Source organism: Rattus norvegicus, chromosome 8 (assembly GCF_036323735.1).
Source record: "Rattus norvegicus strain BN/NHsdMcwi chromosome 8, GRCr8, whole genome shotgun sequence".
In the NCBI taxonomy this organism is placed as follows: Eukaryota; Metazoa; Chordata; class Mammalia; order Rodentia; family Muridae; genus Rattus; species Rattus norvegicus.
Genome location: NC_086026.1, coordinates 32,276,940 through 32,296,503, shown reverse-complemented (window position 1 = coordinate 32,296,503; position 19,564 = coordinate 32,276,940). Strand labels below are relative to the sequence as shown.

The window sequence follows — 19,564 nt, the reverse complement described above, 5'->3', positions numbered from 1 at the left end:
GTTACACATATCTGTGACCACAGCGCTATAGCAAAGACGGGCAAATCCCAGGAGCTTGCTGGTTAACTGGCCAGACTAGCAGAAATAGCAAGATTCTGGTTCCTTGAGAGCATCTGTCTCAAGGCAATAGGGCAGACAGCAGTAGAGAAAGTCCCCTCCCCAATTCTGCTCTGGGTCCTAAACAAGTCTGTGTGCTTGCATACTCATATGCATGCCACAACCAAAGAGAAATCTACAAATAGAATGATGTCGTCTGCTTTTTAGTTGTCCCACACATATATCTCCCAAAGGAGTTTCACTGGACATAGAAGCAGAATCTGTGCAATCTAATAGGCTTCTGACTTTATAGGCTAGTCGATAATCACTGTGGGGATAGTAAACAGTCCTTTCCTGAATAGTTCTTGGACTTTACTGTACACTAGTCACCTGGGCTCTCTGTAGGCTGTGGCTCTGATTCAGTGGGTCTGAGCTAAAAGGGCAAAGTTCTACATTCCTAATGAGCTTCCAGAGTTAGCTACTGGCCCAGTGACAATGTTGACTAGCAGAGCTGGGTTTACCAGACACTTTTCTCAGTGGCTCTCTAGCCTGACCAAGTGGAAGGAAAATATGATCCATGAGGCTCCTTGGGGAACATATCTTATTTTAACAAATCACTGAACCAATCTTACTACAAAAACAAAACAACAATGAAAAAGTTCTAATCTAGGCAATATACCACGATTCACTCAACATATAGTAACTGAATACTAGGAGCATAGCCACTGGGCTGTTTCTGAGTATTTCAAAACATGTCTACTACTTGCCTAGCATGCAGAAACCTCAGCACTTGCAGAATGAATAAGCGAATGAGGACACAACTGCACAGAGGAGAGAAAAGAAACCACAAGGTCTTGGCTCCCCACTGGTCCCTGCATATATTTCGATGGTCCTATCTGTTAAGATAGGATGATACAAACCCACCACCAGGCTTACAGAAAGGGAAGACGGACAATGGGAGGAAGAGGAGGACTGCTGGAGGTGAATGGGGATGAGGGAACAGTATATACAGAAGCCAACTTCTGGAGATCACTGAGACCCAGATGTCCTACTGAGCACCTTCCCCTAGATAGCCCACTTAAGTCTCTTCTAAAGCTTTGTGAATTGAGGATTAAGATTTTCATTCTTTAGCTGGAAACCTGAGGCACAGAAGGTAAGTAACCCAAGATTCAAGGAGGAAGGAGAAGGCAGGCTTTGGAGCAAAGCCATAGAAGCCTGGTTCTCAGGGTGGTGCAATGACTCACTGGCTGGCAGCCAGCCACGGCAAGCCCAATACCACCTTCTGATCCATTTTGCAAGCTTTGGTCCCCTGAATTGACCTGGCTATGTGGCCTCTCTAAATTGGACAGTAACCACTTCAAGGATATAACTGGTATTTTTGGTGTCTATATTTTTATTATTCTGATGCATTGGATGTGGAGGCTCCATGTGTGGTAAGATTTTGTTCTAAAATTTTCAAAATCAGGAAGTAAACACATAGGTGCAGTGAATACTATTACAATGGGAAACGGGGTGAGTCTTTTAAAGTTTCAAAGACATACAAAGAAATCTCATATAACTGCCTACACAGAAAGGTCAATGGTTTGCATTTTGCCTCATCTGCACAAACCTTCCCCTCCCTCCCTCCCTCTCTCCTTCCACGTTCCTCTCCTCTCTCCCTTTTCTCTCCCTCCCCTTCTTTCTCTCCATTGTCTTTGAATTCTTTTCAGAATGAATGATTCTGTATTCCTTCCTGTGATTCCTAAGGACCAGGCCATTCTCTGACATGATCACAAAGAAGTCACCAGCTTCTGGAAAAGTTATAGTTACTTTAGTACCATTATCTAATCTACCATCCACCCTCAAGGCTGTCATTTGTCCCACTGATAGCTTTTATAGTCATCATAGCATATTTTAATAGCTGGCTGTGTATGAAGAATTGACATGAATAATTAAGATTTGATATGAACACAGTGCTTTCACATCTAGAGAGCCATTTGGCTACATTAACTCATTTGCCTCACATCTTTCCATTCTAAGGTCCAGTGGAACCAGTGTCCTTGTCTCACCCCTCATGGAAAAGAGGTTGGGTGGAATCTCAAAGCTCAGGCCACTCCCTACCCTTCACAGCACTGCTTGATCCTGACTTTAAAGGCTTCCTTCATTATCATAGCAAGAAACTCAGCACTGGTTCAAACATTTTACATTCCTTAAAAAATTACTATTGGATGTTTATCTCTCTAACAACCTATGTTTATGTCAACCTATAGATTATAATAAACGTCTGCAGCTACATTTGTAGGAATAGTCCTGAACTAGCCCAGGGGAGTGTACTGCAGAAGTACAATAGCCCTCACAATGACATTTAGGGCCTGGCCTCCTCTGTACCTGTCTAGCCTGAATCGTTAAAGCCATTCCTCTTCAACCCAGAATTAGAATCTACAAATAGAAGAGTGTCAGTTCCAGTTGAGTTGAACCTGCCAAAATGCACCAGTCTGTTTCCCACAGCACAGGTATGGAGGTGATTTCCCAGTCTTCAGCAACAGCCCAATATACCATAATAGCTAAACCACTAAAAGAAAGCTGTCACAATCACACCTGTTAAACAGCAAAGCCACCATTCTAGAAATGGACGTATGAGAGGTTCCCACTGAATTCATTTGCCTAGGGCTGGTGACCAAGTATAGCTGATCCTCAGTTCCTTCATCTATACACTCAGACAATTGAGTGTGAAACCAAGAGGAGGAGAGAGTAAGCATGAAGCCTGACAGATGGGAAACATCTTTGGTCCTGTGGCTAAGAAGCACAAGAAACCTTCTACAGAGTATGGCCTGGCTTGTGATAAGCAAGCCTCTGCTTTCCCAGAGATTGAAAAAAACAGAGCAAGCTTGAGTCTACAAGTGTAAACAGAGAGTGAAGACTGGGAGCTTCAATTGAAAATCTGCATGGCTCACCACCCGTGGAGAATATGAAGAAGCAGACTGCTTCTGCAGTAAGTGCTGCCCCTGGTCAGGGAGCAGAATTCTTCCTGTGTGGCAGGAAAAACAAAATATTTACCTTTTCCAGGGCTTCTTTGTCAAGCAGTTCTTGCACAGCTAGAAGTTTGATGCTGTAAAAAATAAAATAAATCATACTTAAAACAAGTCATTTCATGTCAGCAAGCATCATCACATGAGTCAAAAAAGAAGAATGCAAAAATCTCAGCCCATCATTCCATGTCACCTCTTACCTGAAGGTGACTTTGTTTGATGTAAACTGACTGTCCCAAATATATTTAAAATGTTTCTAAACTCTAAAAGTAGCTTTACCACAAGATTAAGCACTTCTATTTTCAGTAGAAGTTGAAAGTCAGGACTTGAAAAGGAATTTGCACGTCAGTGTTCACGCTATTCCTCATAACCTAAAGGTGGAAACAACCCAAATATGCATCAGCAGATAAAAAACAAACACAAAGTGGTGTGTGTGTGTGTGTGTGTGTGTGTGTGTGTGTGTGTGTGTATGTGCCTGTGTCTCTATGTCTGTGTATCTGCATGTGTGTGTGAGTGTGCATGTGTGTCTGTGTGTCTGTGCATGTCTATGTGTGTATGCATATATGTGTGCATGTGTACATGTGTGTCTGTATCTATGCATATCTGTGTGTTTGTGTGTATGTGTGTGCATGTGTACGTGTCTGTGTGTCTGGGTCTGTGTGTGTGCATGTGCATGTATGTCTGTGTGTCAGTATCTGTGTGTGCATGTGTACATGTGTGTCAGTATCTGTGTATGCATGTGTACATGTGTGTCGTCTGTGTCTGTGTGCATGTATGTGCAGGTTTGTATGTGTGTGCATGTATGCATGTGTGTGTACATGTATGGGTTATTCATCCTTAAAAGGAAGGATATTTTAATAAATACAACAGAGATCACTGATGCACCTTGACATGTTCAGTGAAATAAGTCATAACAAAAAGATAGACTGGGTGATTTCACTTACATGAGGTAGCAAGAATAGCCAAGTTGATAAAGTCAGAAAGAGGAGTGTTTCTTTCCTGGGGCTGGGGATGAGGGGAATCAGGAGCTACTGTTCAACTGGAATGGCATATCCTTGTAGGATGAAGAAAAAGTTCTGGAGTTGGGTGGTGGTGGTGAGATGGCAGTGCAAATGTGATGATATCAGCAAATGTGTGCTTAATATTGGTTAAAATGGTAATTTTTGTCATACACAGTTTGTTAGCGCAAAGTATCCTTACAGTGACTACTGATCACTATTTCATGCCAAGAACTTGACTCAGTTCTGAGGACTAAGGAAGTCAACAATTGCTCATGCTCAGGATCAATCTTCACTCATGATCTTTCTGTGATAATGAGTGAAGTATAAACTTCATAAATTGCTCATCAGGCAGGCACTGATGATGCCTTACTATGTGCATGAGGCTAAAAATGTGTGAGGAGTTCCAGGCTGCGTGGAAGCCATGATGAAGGCACAATAGAAAGTGAAATGTTCAGTGGATAAACAGAGATACTAAGGGAACCCTGGTTCCACAGACACCACAGAAGACTTCCTAAAGAGACCAAAATAGCCTTGCCAGGGAAGGATGCCCAAAGATGCCAAGAGGAGTGGGCAATGTTACAGTTTCTAGTTTGGGGCCTGGAGCCTTGACTGAACCCAATGACTGAGGTGACAGAATTTAGTAGTGGGATAATGCTTTCTTAATTAGGCTTGCTGATTCTGAAGTATTACAGAATATGAACAGATCCAGTCAAGGAGGCAGGCAAGGCTCTACCACTGAACCAAATCCCCAACCCCTATAACACTCCCTCCTCAATGCTGATGCCTTCATCTATGGTCACTTGTCATTGTAGTCTGCATGCCACAAGCTGTGCAGAGCGGAGGTGAAAACCCTTCTTGTCACACATAGCTGCCTACAGGGATCAAACCACTAAAGGCTCGCTGTACCTTATAAACATCTTCACACTCTTCATACAACTAAGCAAGTATACCTTATCAAATGCAATGGCTTATGTTGCTAGCGGGTCTAGGAGAAGCAACTAGTACCTTTGAGGCCTGTAATAAATTCACTGCTATGCCCATCCATAATTCGAGTGCTAATAGGCTGCCTCAGGGCATTCTCTCCACGAGCCATGGACTTCTCTTCCATCCACCACACAGATTTGCCTCAGCTGTTTCTCAGAGACTCTTTGGGACTATCCCCAAGGAGCTTCTCTGGTCAACCATAGTGGAGGGTTTTTGTTTCCCTTACTACTCTTTTTAAAATATTATTTGCTGTAGTGCTTCCCTTTACCTTCACACAACTACTGAAATGCTTTAAACCTGAAGGGCTCAGATGTCATTGCTCATAGTTACTCTTGCAACATCTACAATAGACATGCATAAAACATTCAAGGAATATTTGCTAACTTCATGGGCCAAGAAGCCCGAGGTCCAAGTTACTCTGAAAATTCATACATTCCAGTTGTGCCTCAGTTTCTCCACATGATAAAAGCAATGCCTTAAAGGAAGTAACTGGACAAATTCACCCTGGGCAAAATCTGCTACACAAGGTTGTGTAAGTGACTGTTGCTAATGAAACAGACCCTAAGGCAGCCCAAAGCCATTGGTTCCTCGTTAGTACATTCTGATTGCCAGTGCAGAAAGCTAAGATTCTAGCCATGTGGGCAGCAACTTAAGTGCTAAGTTAGGAGAACCAGTCACAGCTCAAGTTACAAAAGCTTAAATTGCCTCTGAAATAACTACTGGAAAACATTCGCTCCGGAGGGGTGTTTTAAACAGCCTCCTGTTCCTGCCTGTCTGTGATCACAAGGTCTAGGGTCCAATATCAGATACTAAGTTAGATGTGGAAGCTGTGAAGCCTCTGAACTCTTTTTCTCTCCATCTACAAAGATACCACATTCAACCTACCGAAGAGTACCAAGGGAAAGCTCTAGAGGAAAAATGAAATTAAAATAACCTCCAACAACACTAGGCTACTACTCCCCACTCTCTAGAACAGGGGTGACATCATCATGGTTCCTCTCCAACCATCCCTGCCCTTGCCACCTCTTTTCATGTAGTTTCCTTCCATTGAACCTAAACAAAACTTTAGAATCCTTCAGAACTGCCTCGAAAGCCATAGCCAATCTACTACAGATTATAGCAACCTCAAACCCACTCAACATCTGCTCTCAAACAAATAGCAGCCTTAGTGTCATAGGAAAAGGGTAGAAAAAGACATTTAAAACCTGGACCCAAGGTGGAAGGGCCTCTGGGATCCAGGGAGGGGTGGTGATGAGCCCCTTAATCCAGACAGTCTGTGCCCCAAAATGGGAGCAGGACAAGTTAGGTGGCTGTTCTAGGGCTTGATGTGTAGGACCCTTCAGCAAGCCATGACTCTTCCTCCTAAGTCTGCAGGCTCTAAGTGTGTCCTCAGATGTCCCATTATATGCTATCCACTGCTATTTCTAAAGTTGGGTGCTCCTCAAGTCCTGGATATTTTTACTAGTACTGATGATATCCAATCTTCTAATGCGCCTGGTATACCCTGGGAAGCAATTTCATACATATTTAGGAGCAGCAAACTTATTTACCAAATCTTCACTTGACACCATCTAACTCCCTACTCTGGAAGACCATCTGATACATGGTTTTCAATGTCGCCCCATCTTCTGTCCCTTCTTTCTTCTGCTACTCCACAAACAGACACTGGATATCTCCAGCTGTAGAAAGTACGTCATGCTTGGGGTGGGAGGCCCATGTGAACACCATAATGTCCCTGCCCTCAGGAGCAGGAAGGAACAAAGGTGCCGCTTCGGCACATGTGCTCAGGGGACGGGAATGTGTGATATTTAGACTCTCTCTGCATTCCAGTGTGGGTCTGGGTCTCGGAGCATGTCCTGTGGGAGGCCTGGTACCTAATCAGGATTCTCTGGGAGCAGCAGAAGCCAGCAAATGAACACTGCCATGAACGGCCCTTCTTTTTCTGGTACTCCACTTAGAGAAGAGAGGGAAAGCACATCCATCAGCTGCCAGCACTGATTTGATTCAGAAAGAATCTCAGTGGCAAGGTTTGAGGTCAAGCAATACTTGGAAGCACCTAGAATCCACACAATTAAATTCTGCCACACAAGCCTCGAGGAGGCAATGTGCTGGAGGGCACTGTGTCTTTTACAAGAGTGACAGATGGCAGAGTGAGGTCTCTGAGAGGACTGGAAGAGGCTGTGAGGAGAGTGCACTCTCCACGGTGAAGAAAAGCACCACCATGACAGAGGAAAGCCAGAGGCCAGCTGCAATCTGGGGGGCTCAGAGCCGTGGATTCAGCAGACGTCAGTAACCCCCGAAGACATGGACAAGAGCACTCTATAAGGCCTGCAGCAGTCTTTCATTTTAATCTAGCTTTTTTTTTGAGAATTTCATACATGAGTAGTGTATTTACATCATTTCTACCCTTCCCTCCTCACCCTCCAACTCCTTCCAAACCCCCCAGTTCTCCTTCAGACTCATGACCTTTTCTTTAATTATTATTGTTTTATATACATGGGCATATAAATGCATGTGTTTAGGGCTGGCCACTTGGGATTGGATAATCTATCAGAGGGGAAAACTGATTCTCTCTCTCTCTCTCTCTCTCTCTCTCTCTCTCTCTCTCTCTCTCTCTCTCAGCAGCCATTAATTTCATGTAGCCCTCCATCCAAGGGTGGTATATTGTGAGACTTCCCCCACCCACATTGCATGACGACTGGTGTTAGCATTGCATTGTTTTTGGTAAGTACTGCAGAGATTTCATGGGCACAGCATTCTGCATATCCAGCATTATCTTGCAGCAGACATTCTGGTTCCCTACATCTTACATTTTTTTCTGCTCCCTCTTCTTATGTTCCCTAAGCCTGAAGTGTAAAGTTTGTATAAGGGTTATAGCACATTTAAAGGTACAACTCCCAACTCTAGAGACAGGCAAACTGTCATGGCGATTATAAGAGAATTATAAAAGGAGATTAGTAAAGGAAAACTATTAAGAACCACAGTGCATGGGATAGAATGGTATATGATAAATCCATAAGTGTCACGTGATGACACATGTATCATCAAATGAACAAAACACTCAATCCTGTTTTACATGAAACTAGGAGACACTACTAGGAGACACTGAGAAGCAAGGGTAGCCTTTGCCTTAATGTGCCTGCATCTGATAAACAAACCAGATAATGATATCTACCAGTTGGTGAGCACCCTTCAGGATCACATGTGCTATATGGCCCACTAGAAGGATACCAGACAAGGGTAGGAGTCTCCTTCTGATGCTGTTTTATTTGAAACAGGGTCTCATTATATAATCTAGGCTGGCTTGGATTCATGATCTCCTGCCACAGCCTCCTGAGTTTGCGCCATCTCAGAGGGTTTTTTGTTTTTTTTTTTTTTGAATGAACTATGAGAAATGGTTGGGTATGAGACACCAGAGAAACCTCACCTCAATGTTAAGACTGGGAGGTGGAGGGAACATGTCCTTAGGGAGGACAGTGAGATGGAGACTAGTGATTTACGTCCGACACTTGGGTCTTGGGGCCTTGGAATGCAGTATGAGAGAGACAATAACTGTACCTCAGCAAGCTCTGAACTCTGGAATTGGACAATGGGGTAGAGAGAGACGGTGTCAAAGAAGGTAACTTTGACAGAAGGCTAAACACAGGGGACAGCCAACAGCAGATACCCTAAGCCATAACTGATTTTATATTAATTTCTTTTATGTGTATAGGTATATGCTAGATAGAGTGTGTCTGTGTGCACCACATGTGCATACGGGAGCCCAAGGAGGTCTGAAGAGGTGTCAAATAACTTGGAACTGAAGTTACAGGCAGTTTGTGAGGCTCAGTGTTGGTGCCGGGAATCAAAGCTAGGTCCTCTGGAAGGGCAGTAAGCCTCCTTAACTACTGGGCCATCCCTCCAGGCTCCTGAGCCATAGCCATTTAAGAGACAGAAAGAAATCCAGTATGGTATTTTGTAGGACTTGCTTAGGCAACCAGTCTTGAGATTCTGTGGGTGCAGCCTCCTTGCCACATCCAGAAAACATAATGTCACAGCTCTAACACTTTCTGCCCCCTCTTTCTAGATTGTTTTGTATGTGCTTATTATGTTCGAAGGTTACTTGGGTTGTTTCCACATCCCTAACCATAGTTGCGCCCCATGTGACAACATATTAGTCAAGGACGGCCCACATCTGCAGTGGTGGTTTCATAAGCTTTTATTCTCAGGGCTCTGGGAGCATTCGTGGCCCATATGAGAGTGTTCTACGATGCAAGTACAAAAAATAATGAAATCACCTCATGACTCACTTCTCCAAATGCGTTCCTGTTGCTAAGTGACGCATGCCTATAGTTGGGTTTGTGGGTTTCGTTTTTCTATAGTTCTACAGTAACACAGTACAGGATAGGCCCTGCACATTTTTCACTCTTTAAAATATATTGCTCAACGAACAATGGCTGCAAACAGCAGGCTCGTTGGTAGGATATGCAGCTTGCTGTCTATATGGTTGTCCTGGAGACAGGCCTTTCCAAAGACTACAAATATCACTCACCTTTTCTGTCCCAATTTAAGATAGATATAGATATAGATATAGATATAGGTATAGGTATAGGTATAGGTATAGGTATAGGTATAGGTATAGGTATAGATATAGATATAGATATAGATATAGATATAGATATAGGTATAGGTATAGGTATAGGTAAAGGTATAGGTATAGGTATAGGTATAGATATAGATATAGATATAGATATAGATATAGATATAGATATAGATATAGATATAGATATAGATATAGATATAGATATATATCCTTAGGGAAGAACCAGGGCAAGATGGCTAGGACTCACACTGGTGGCTAAGTCTTTACCTCCAAGTTGCAGAACGAGGCACTGTGGAAATTTATCCATTTAAGTTTGAGGTCACGTTCTCTGACTGCTAGAAGCTGCATATCTCAAAGGAGTGGGGCTTCATCTAGTTTAATGTGGATCCAATACAAAGACATAGCAGGCGAGAACAGCTCATTCCAAAGGACGGATGTCAAATGCATCCACAATTGTGGTTCCATGGGACAAGTAACAAGCCCAGCACACGTGAGGGCTTCCACTGTGCTGCCTCTCCTTAATCATGCCCACTAACAAATTCTACTTCCTAGCCAATAAGAAGATGAAACAGTTGGGCTTGCTGGTATACATGTAATCATAGCATGGTGGGGATAAAGCAGAAGGATTGTGAGCTGGGGCCAGCCAGGGGCTATATAGCAAGATACTGCGTCAGAGCAGTATTCTGATCTCCTCTACACAGAGGTTTTGCTTTTCCTTCCAAAATATCTGAGCAGTTCAAATCTTTGGGAATCTAAAGGTGTTTACCACTAAGTTTCCTCATACTGGTGCAAGGAGTCAGCTCCAACAACTGAAGTCCCTTTGAGCCTTGCTGCCTCCTGCCTGCAGGGTTTTAGGAACTTTGGGAGCTCCGTCCGGGGAAGGTGGGAAAAATGTCGAGCACATATTTCTGTGGCCCTGTGCAGGGACTACATGGGTAAAATCTGAATGTTGCTCTGCTCAGGCGGGTTTAAGCACTCAAGTTACTCTGAGCCTTTCTTTAGTCATTAACCCTTTCCTGAAGATCAGAAAGCAGAAAAAAACTGTCAGGAAAGAATAGCATTGCAGACAGGCAGCATAAAAAGTATCATCTACTCTACCCTTTTAGACTTCCACTGTAAGATTTGTCTTTTTTTTTTCTTTTGGTTTTTTTTTTCCAAACACAGTTTCTCGTGTAGCTCTGACTGTCCTAGAACTCACTCTGTAGACCAGGCTGGCTCAACTCAAAGATCTGCCTGCCTCTGCCTCCAAGGGCTGGGTTAAAGGCATGCACTGCCATGCCCCATTTCTGACTGTTTTTAAAGCTCAGTTGTTCAGCTCTTAATCAAGGACTCTATAGATGACATTGTGTTGCAATGTTATGCAATGGGATGCCCATGGCCAGGGCACCCATCCAGAATAAACTTCTACAGCAGAAGAATGATGTCTAATGCTCGGAACTGCTTGTTAGGGAAACACTAGCAGCGCTCTCTAGGGATACCAATTTTCAGTGCTTATAACAGTCATTCCCATTGGGTAAGTTTCAAGCTAGAGCTAAGAGATGAGATCAGCTAGCTCTTAGGAAGCCTCCACACCCTAGCTGCAAAACTCTCTAGTGAGACGGACTAGAGAGTAAATGTATGTGGCCCTTTAGGTTTCTTTGTAAAAAACAAACAAACAAAAAACAAAAAACAAAAAACAGCATCCCTTAATGTGATAGAGGTGTGAGTTCTTTGCTGATGCCACGAGAGGAGATGCCTTTGCACGGGTGTACCTTATTCTACTGTGCTGTGAGGATTCTGTATTTAATACAAATGGAAGGATAGAGAAACCCTGCACTGAGCACATCTATTGACAACGATGTAATCACTTTGCATCTCTGTCTCGTTTTCACAGTGTTTCACATTTCTGCATTATTACAATAACCATAACCAGTCATCTATTGTGTTACTACTGTGACTGTCGGATGCCATACAAGTACCATATAATACAGTGAGCTTAACTAGTAAATGTGCGTGCTTACCCTGCTTGAAAGCTGTTCACCATCTCTCTCCCTCTCCTCAGGCATTCCTAGCCTCTGAGACACAACAGTACTGAAATCAGGCCAGTCAATCGCCTTATAGACACCTGTGAGTGTCCACATAGAAAGAGTGTGAAGCCTCTCACTTGAAACCAGTGGTTCTCAACCTTCCTAACACTGAGAGCCTTTAATACAGTTCCTCGTGCTATAATGACTGCTAACCACAAAATGATTTTCACTGCGACTGCAATTTTGCTACTGCGAATGTACATGAATCACAATATTAATACCTGTTTCCCGATGGTCCTAGGTAACCCCTATTGAAAGGGTCATTTGACCCACAAAGGGGTCATAATCCACAGATTGAGAATCACCATTTTCAATCAAAAACTAGATATGGGCAAGTTTAGTGAAAAAGTTAACACCAACCAAGGCAGGGTGAATGGTGCGCCTCCTGCCCGAAATACTTATCCAAGTTGTGAGTGCAAAGGAAAAGTTCTTTAAATTTTTTTTTTACTTTTAATTAATTAATTAAATCATGCTGGTGATCATAGGAAGGATTCCTGGGTAAAATGAAAAGTGCTAATTCAATGAACACAAAAAGGGTAAGCAAGCACAACAGCCATACTGTCCATAGGGAAATGGAGTGGTTTGGAGAGATCGAACCGCACAGAGCAGGTACAAAGTCTTCTCCAAAGCAAGGCCCTGTGCTCTAACCCTGTGCCCCCCAAGAGAGCTGAGGGAACTGGAGAAGACAAGTCTGGGACTTAAGGAAATGGCCATGTCTAGAACACAAAGCAGTCGAAGCAGCGGGTGTTGATGTGTGACCCACAAGAAGCACACAGGGCCCCTGAGACCACTGGTGTGCGCTGCTACACGTCCCCAGGACTTCAGAGCCAGAGACATCAAAGTCTAGCTTTAGAGCATTCCGGACAGGCCATCTCTCATTAGGACTAGACATAGCTGGTGACTTTGAGTGGAAGCCAATGTTCATTTAATGTCCCCAAATTCCTAGAGCCCCCCAAGAATGAGACTGAAATTGCCTGCACCCAGTAAATAAAGTAGTGGAGGCCACATGGCAGCATATCTGTTTGCAACATGGCTTCCTAAATATCTGCAGCGGATCGTTAGCACTTACTTCCCAGAAAAGTTTCCTTTCAAATATTACAGGACACTCACAAAACACCTGATCACCCATGAGTTCTGGCAGACATAGCTAGCAAGATTAATGCTGCTTTTCTGCCTGCCAATGTAGCTGTCCGTTATGAAAGCACCACGTCAACTGTAGAGGCTTCTGACTTAAGAGATGCATTTAGAAGACTTTATCTGCCATAGATTCCTCTAATGGATGTGGCAACGGGAACCGGGAACAGGCTGGAAAGATTGACCATTCTAGATGCCATTAAGAATATTTGAAACTTATGAGAGGTGAAGATGTCAGTGTTCAGGAGAGTTTGAAAGAACATGATTCCAAGCCTCATGAATGATTAAGGGTTCGAGATGTGAGGGAAGGAAGTGACTGGAGAGGTGAGGGAACCAGTAGACAGCAGGAATTCTAAGTGGAACTTGAGGTTTGCCTGAACTGCCATGATGTCACGTTAAACAAGAGGTGAGGACTTGTTCTTAGGAATGAGCAAAGAAAGTCTCAAAGAAAGAAATTGAGCCTGCAGCCTATGACGAAAGATGCTGAAGTGAGACAAAGGTCTCTCGGGGTTAATGTGAAATCAGTTGGTAAATACAAGAGAGGGTTGTCTCTAACTTTCAGAGGTTCGCCTATGGGCAATGCTATCAGACACTGTCACAGCCTAGAAAGAAATCTATGAAAGAGAAGCCAGGCAACAAGCTTCATTGTTATAAGAAATAAGCACAGCTGCTGACAGTAGCCACCAGCAGCTTGATCAATATGCAGCATCATTTAGGGAAGACTCCCCCCAACCCCAGGGAGGGACTACAGCTCACTGCAGGCTCAAAGGAACATATGCTATTTCAGCAATAACATATTTTAACTGCAAATATGCACAGTAGTAGACTCTATTTTAATGCGAGCATAAGTTTTACTTGTACTTAAGAGACCAAAAATAACTCTGCTGTTCCAATGTAGCACGCCACCTCACCGTAAAGAGACCATCCTTGTGTACGCATGTCAGTGAGACCTCAGATAGCCTCACTCATTTTACCACAGACAGTACAGGGTAAAGGCATCTTTCAATGTATGAGCTGAGACACTGGTCCTCACAGGAACACAGCTTGACTGGCACTTTTATCCTGGACCTCCCAGACTCGAAAGTAGAAGAGCTTAAGGCTTGCTGTGTATAAGTCATCTGCTCTATAGTACTGTATCATAGTACCCTGAGCAGACCATGGCAGACCAGATCTATAATGACCTAGGGTCATAAAATACTTAGTGTTTCTATGATAAATGAATAGAGTATGTGATCAATTATAGCACTATAATATGTTTCATGATAATGAACTTATAAAAACCGAAGCAGAGCCAGTAGCCAGAATGACTGGATGCAAGGAAGCAGGTGGCCAGATTGGTGAAGGCCTGTCCTCTACAAAGCATTTGGTCAGACTGCAGTTTCTCCTCTGTAAATTAGGATAGCAACTCTAATTTAATGGGCTTGCTGTGAAAATTCAATGAAATGTCATATGCTTGCATTATATAGTAGTACTCAATAAATTGTACCTGATGATATTGTTGAAGTAGACACAATTCTTACCTTCATGATCACTGGAAAGTACATAGAGAGCTGTCGTTGATCAAAATAAAGCTAACGTTTTACTACTAAAAAAACCCAACTGTTACAAATAACTAGCTGATACAGAAAAAGGACCTGTGGACGTGGAGTTGCTGAGCTGGTGTTTCTGCAGTTCCTTCCGTCAGCAGTGAATCACTTAAAAGGAAACACTCTCGTTCCTGCTCTATCCTAGGCACTCCCTCACAGAGCGATGACGATTGTAAGATCTCTAAAGTCGACTAGACAGCACGCTTTTGTTCTTTATCCCTAAAATTTTAAAGTATGGAAATAATAGGCAAAACATACATGGATGTTCTATTCTTTATATTCTTAATGCTTAAGGCTTGAAATATATAGATATATACACATAAACATGCTGGTGGATTGGACCTAAGTCTAAATATGAAACTTACTTCAGTTTCAAAAAGGTCTTATACACATAGCCGAAAGGTAGGTTGGTAGGTAGGTAGACAGACAGACAGACAGACAGACAGACAGACAGACAGTTGTAGCCTATGTTCTTAGTATAAGATATCTCATGAGATCAGGGTCAGAATGTTTGTAATTTTAAATAAACATGTTTGTTGACAACTATCAAGCCTACATGTGGGATTTGTTATAAATTAAAATCCCTTTAACAAAAAAGAGAAGATCCTAGAAGTTACAAGATGTTGGAAAGGAATTAAATATCAGGTCATTTGAAAGTGAGAAGTGAAATGCTTTCCCTAAAATAGAGGAAGAAAACTGCTACTTTAAGAATGCTGTGGTGCACACCTTTAATCCCAGCACTGAGGGCAGAGGCAATTGGATCTCTGAGTTTGAGGCCAGCCTGGTCTACAGAGTGAGTTCAAGGAGAACCAGGGCTACTATGTGTTTGAAAAGCCAAAAGAATACTCTGTAGCAAGTTTCAAATTGGGGTGAAAGGAAGAAGAAAAAGAAAGCTTTCCCCCACCCCACCCCCCAACACACTGAGCTACATACATGCTTCCTACACACTTCTGTTCGCACCATCATTAGATCTACCTGAAAGACAGGAACAGTACTGTGGGCCAGGATGCTTCATGAGCAATGCCTCCCTCCGTGCTCAGAGCCTAGGACACTAGTACCTCCCTTTCATCCTAACCTTCCCAGGGTCACCACCACCAGGGAAGAAGAAATGAAGCTGTGGAGCACCCAGGAAGTCCTTGTTGGTCATTTTTAATGCAGTCCACTATGACTCAAGATGGACAGACCTGCATTCAGCATCCTTCGGTCCAGTCCAAATGAACCAGGGTCCTCCAAAGATAGACTTCTCCCTGGGCCTTCCTCAGCTCTGGCCTTGACTTCTACAGAGCCAAGTCTTACCCAAGCTTCATAAAGTGTCCATTCCTCCCCAGCCCTCCTCCTGTCACTGCCCATTCTCTAGTACTTGGGCCTCAATTCCTTCATCTGAACCAGTGCATAACGGTGGCACAAGGGGCAGTCCCAGGGAGCTGCCTTCACCTCTGTGAACTATGCTGGACGGTCCAGTGAGTCCAGCACCCATGGGCCTAACAACCATTAGACACCGGGCCTCAGATTCCTTATTAACTGTACCTATTTCCCTGGATAAAGAAAAATGCTATTAAGGGCTTTTAAAAATTCCCAAATACCGCTGTTAGAAGCTATTGGTATTCTGTCCAAAAAGTTTTGCATGGGATCTATCCATCAAGGTAAGTAGGACCAAAGTCTACTCACTGGACAGGAATGTTTAGACGGATTTGTTTATTGCCTCAAAATCGTGAGTAGAGGAGAACCTGATGCTGGCCTCACACCCTCCCTGAGGCTTTGGCAATAGCAGACTCACCTACAGGAATGCCATGAAAGAAGGCATTGGAGTGGACATATGCTGGGATCTGAAGAGAAGCCTAGAGGTTGTCCAGGAGGAGGGGTACTCCCCAAGAGATGTCACAGGCACTAACCTGCTAGCCCTTGACATCCAGGAGCAGCCTCAGCCCCAGAAGGAGAGAGACCCCTGCTCCCGGGATCTAGTATTGAACAGTAAAGAACTTGGACCAAAATCCCAGTTATCAAGGAGCCCAAACACTGCATGAATAGGCTTTCGAAATGTAAGTGAGCATGTAGTCAGGGACCAATGAGCTGAGCAGGTACTCGGGGACCAAGGAGCACCAGCTGTGTACCCAGAGCCTTGGCTGTGAAACCACACACCCTGGTTTATGAGTCATTTTTAAATATGGGAATCTGCCTGGTCTCTATTTCTGCGAGCCTCTCTCTACATTACAAAAAAGAAAAACACACCACTTACTGTTCTTGAAATTAGCATCTGCTGCTGAGTCTCCGTGCTGAGAGCGGCAGCAGCTGAGAGGTCTGGTCCCTTAAAAGCAACTGCAAATGCCCTGCTAAGCCAGTTTGTATCGGAGAGGTGTAAGTGGGGGATGACCTGGAGTGCAGTTAGGGGCTAGATGACCCGCTGTGGGCAGAGTCACAGTTAGGACTGGAGCCAGGGGCCTGGGTCTGGTTTTTGTTAGGCAATGGCCTCTCACTCCTCTTCAAAGATTTGAGTCCCAGACACCAGAGCTATGAATTCCAGCTGCTGGGCATGAAACCTTATCCTGGAGAGCCTGCAATTCAGTTCTCTTTGGTCCTTCAGTCAGCAATTTAAAATACCAAATTCGGGGTGGAGGTGGAGGTGGGGGATGGGGTGGGGGGGGATGCATGAGTCCCATCTCGGCTCAGAAACTTATATGCAAATCACAGCCAGGCCTGGAAAATTGCCTGGGATCTCAGCAGAACCTGCAGACCCTGTAAAATGGAAGTCACATGACAGGGACCTCTAATTTTATCAGTCCAGTTCCCCTAGCTTAGGGAATTCAAAAGCAGGTTTCAAATAGACAACTTCAAAAGCACCTTCAGGCAGGGGGTGGGGGTGGGGCACTACCCCAGTTCAGAGGCCCCTGCATAAAGGTTAGCCAGGGCTAATTAGCCCTTGGCAACTGCTGCCCTGTGCTTTCAGAGCAGGGCAGGACAGTGGTTCTGTGAGAATGGAGACCACCATCTTAATTAGGCCCCAGGTGTGGCGTCAGAATTTGCTCAAGGGTAGAAAGTGGGTACTGCCAGACTGAGTGATACTCAGAAGGACTTACCACTTGAGAACCTCATGAGGGTGCAACATCAGGCACACAGTAGTAGGCTTTCATGAGCGTACATGAGCATACAACACCAGCAACTGGGGCTGGGGGACCTTCTAGCCCCATCTGGGGATACCCAGTGGCTCTGGGGATAAATAGGGGGCAGGAGGAGACAGCTCAACTTCATTTTGTGTTTGTGCTTGAAGCCATGGGATACCGGCAAGCATGACTCAGTAAAGGGTAAAAATGACTCCATTAAATATTCTTTAAAATTATTTTAAAGGTCATGTCATATTGCATATGTATGTGCTCTACAATTTATTATTCTCTATTGTTGGACACCTATTTTTTTACTTTTCCATGATTTATGATAAATATATATGCACATATTGTAGACACTTTAGATATTTCCTTAATCTGGATTTAGAGAGTGGCATTTTCTATCTTAAAAAAAAAAAGTGTATGTAGAAGTTAAGCCTCTTTAAACTCTGCCAAAAAAAAAAAAAAAAAAAAAAAAAAGCAGTTTCTAGCCTTTCTCCCACCAGCAATTCAGGGAAGCATCTTTCTTAAGGCAAGTCCTGCTTCTGTAGCTGATGAGCAAAAAAATGTTCCCTCCTCTTTCTCTGCGTTTCTCCAATCGTCAACAAGTTCTCCTATGCAGTGTGACTGCATGTGATCCCGCCATGCAATTTTTCCATCTCTGCCTGCCCTTGGGTGGATATTTCTATTACGGTAGAAATGGCAGGGTTGGAGGAAAGGTTTGGTCACTAAGAGCACTGGCTGCTCTTCCGGAATTCGCAGACTCCCAGCACCCATTGGTGACCCACACCATCTATAACTCCAGTTCCAGGGCATTCAACACCCTCCCGGGGCCTCCCTGGCCACAAGGCATGTGTGTGGTTCACAGACATACAACCAGGCAAAGCATGTGTACACATAATTGATTTTAAAGATAGGAAAGGCTTTCCCTCTTCATTTATATATTCACCTTTTAAAATAATTAAACTTCTTTTTTTGATACACGAGCCAAGATTTCAACACTGACTTCAAACTTTGTTTCTAAAGCTTGTGATGATACTAAAGTTGATTTTTAAAGGTCGCCTGATCCACTGCTCTATCTTTTCTCCTATTTTCTCTGGTGTTCCATGCTTTAAAAGCCAGCTCTTCTCTTGAACCTCTGGCTAATTTGAGAGATGCAGTTATAACCTTTAATGTACACAGTGAGGGGAGGATGTAATTCTCTTGCATTGGTCACTTACTCACTTATCCCTCCATTACTCCACTGATCTGCCATACTGTGGCATCACAAGCAAAATTCTCTGAAAGGCTCCTGTTCTGAGATGCAGTATTCTGCTCCTGTAATCTGCCTCTGCTTGTAGCCTAGTTTTTGTTTTAATTATCGTCCACTTACTGGATGTTCCCCTTTCTTGCTTTCATACTTTCACTCAACAAACGTACCGTGCACTAGTCCAGGCATGAGGTACACCACTAAATCAGGGGAAACACTTCTCTCTGTTCCCCTTTCTGTGGGTGGTGTGGGAGACCAAGCACTGAACAAGCAACATTTATTAAATGCTTCCCCTGTGTGCCGGACTCTGCTAAGCACCTTCTGTGTCATCGTCTGCCGTCCCGGCGCTCTCCCACACCTCCCTGCTTGCTCTCAGCCCCCTCTGTTCCATCCATCCGTATTATCATGGGACCTACAAACTGGTTCAACAGCCTTCATCCTCCTCCAAGCTCTGCTGGAACCCTTAACAGGGCTTTTCCACCTCTGGATTGAGAGAGCCCTCACCTCCAGGAGCCTTCCTGGCAAAGCAGCTAATCTTAGGTCAGATGTCATGAAATGAGCTGTGAACAGCTCTGAGCTCTCGAGCCTCCTAGAACCCAGTGCATGAGAAGCTGGAAGATCCAGTTCCTTTTGTTCAAGTATCAGTGACCTTCTTGGCTGATCCAGTGTAGCTCTGACACTGTCTACGAGGGAATTTGCACACACAAGTGAAGTGAGGCCCCCATAAGACTCCAAAGACACTCCTCTGAGCGAAGGGTGGTCCCACAGCAGGTATCACAGATACGATAGGGTAACCAAACACTTGCAGAATAGCCTCAGG

The 19,564-nt window shown here is 43.9% G+C and overlaps 1 protein-coding gene across 4 annotated transcripts in view; it reads right to left on the bottom strand.

Moving 5' to 3' along the window:
* Eepd1 (endonuclease/exonuclease/phosphatase family domain containing 1) overlaps positions 1-19,564 on the bottom strand; it is a 106,315-nt gene that overhangs the window by 43,645 nt on the left and 43,106 nt on the right. For 3 of the 4 annotated variants that reach the window (XM_006242727.5, NM_001014088.3, XM_063265374.1), the window contains exon 2: positions 3,073-3,124. In XM_006242727.5, coding sequence (XP_006242789.1) covers positions 3,073-3,124 — 52 coding nt within the window. Of the gene's footprint in view, positions 1-3,072; positions 3,125-19,564 lie in introns of those variants that run through there. The other variant, XR_010053959.1, reaches the window with a different exon arrangement.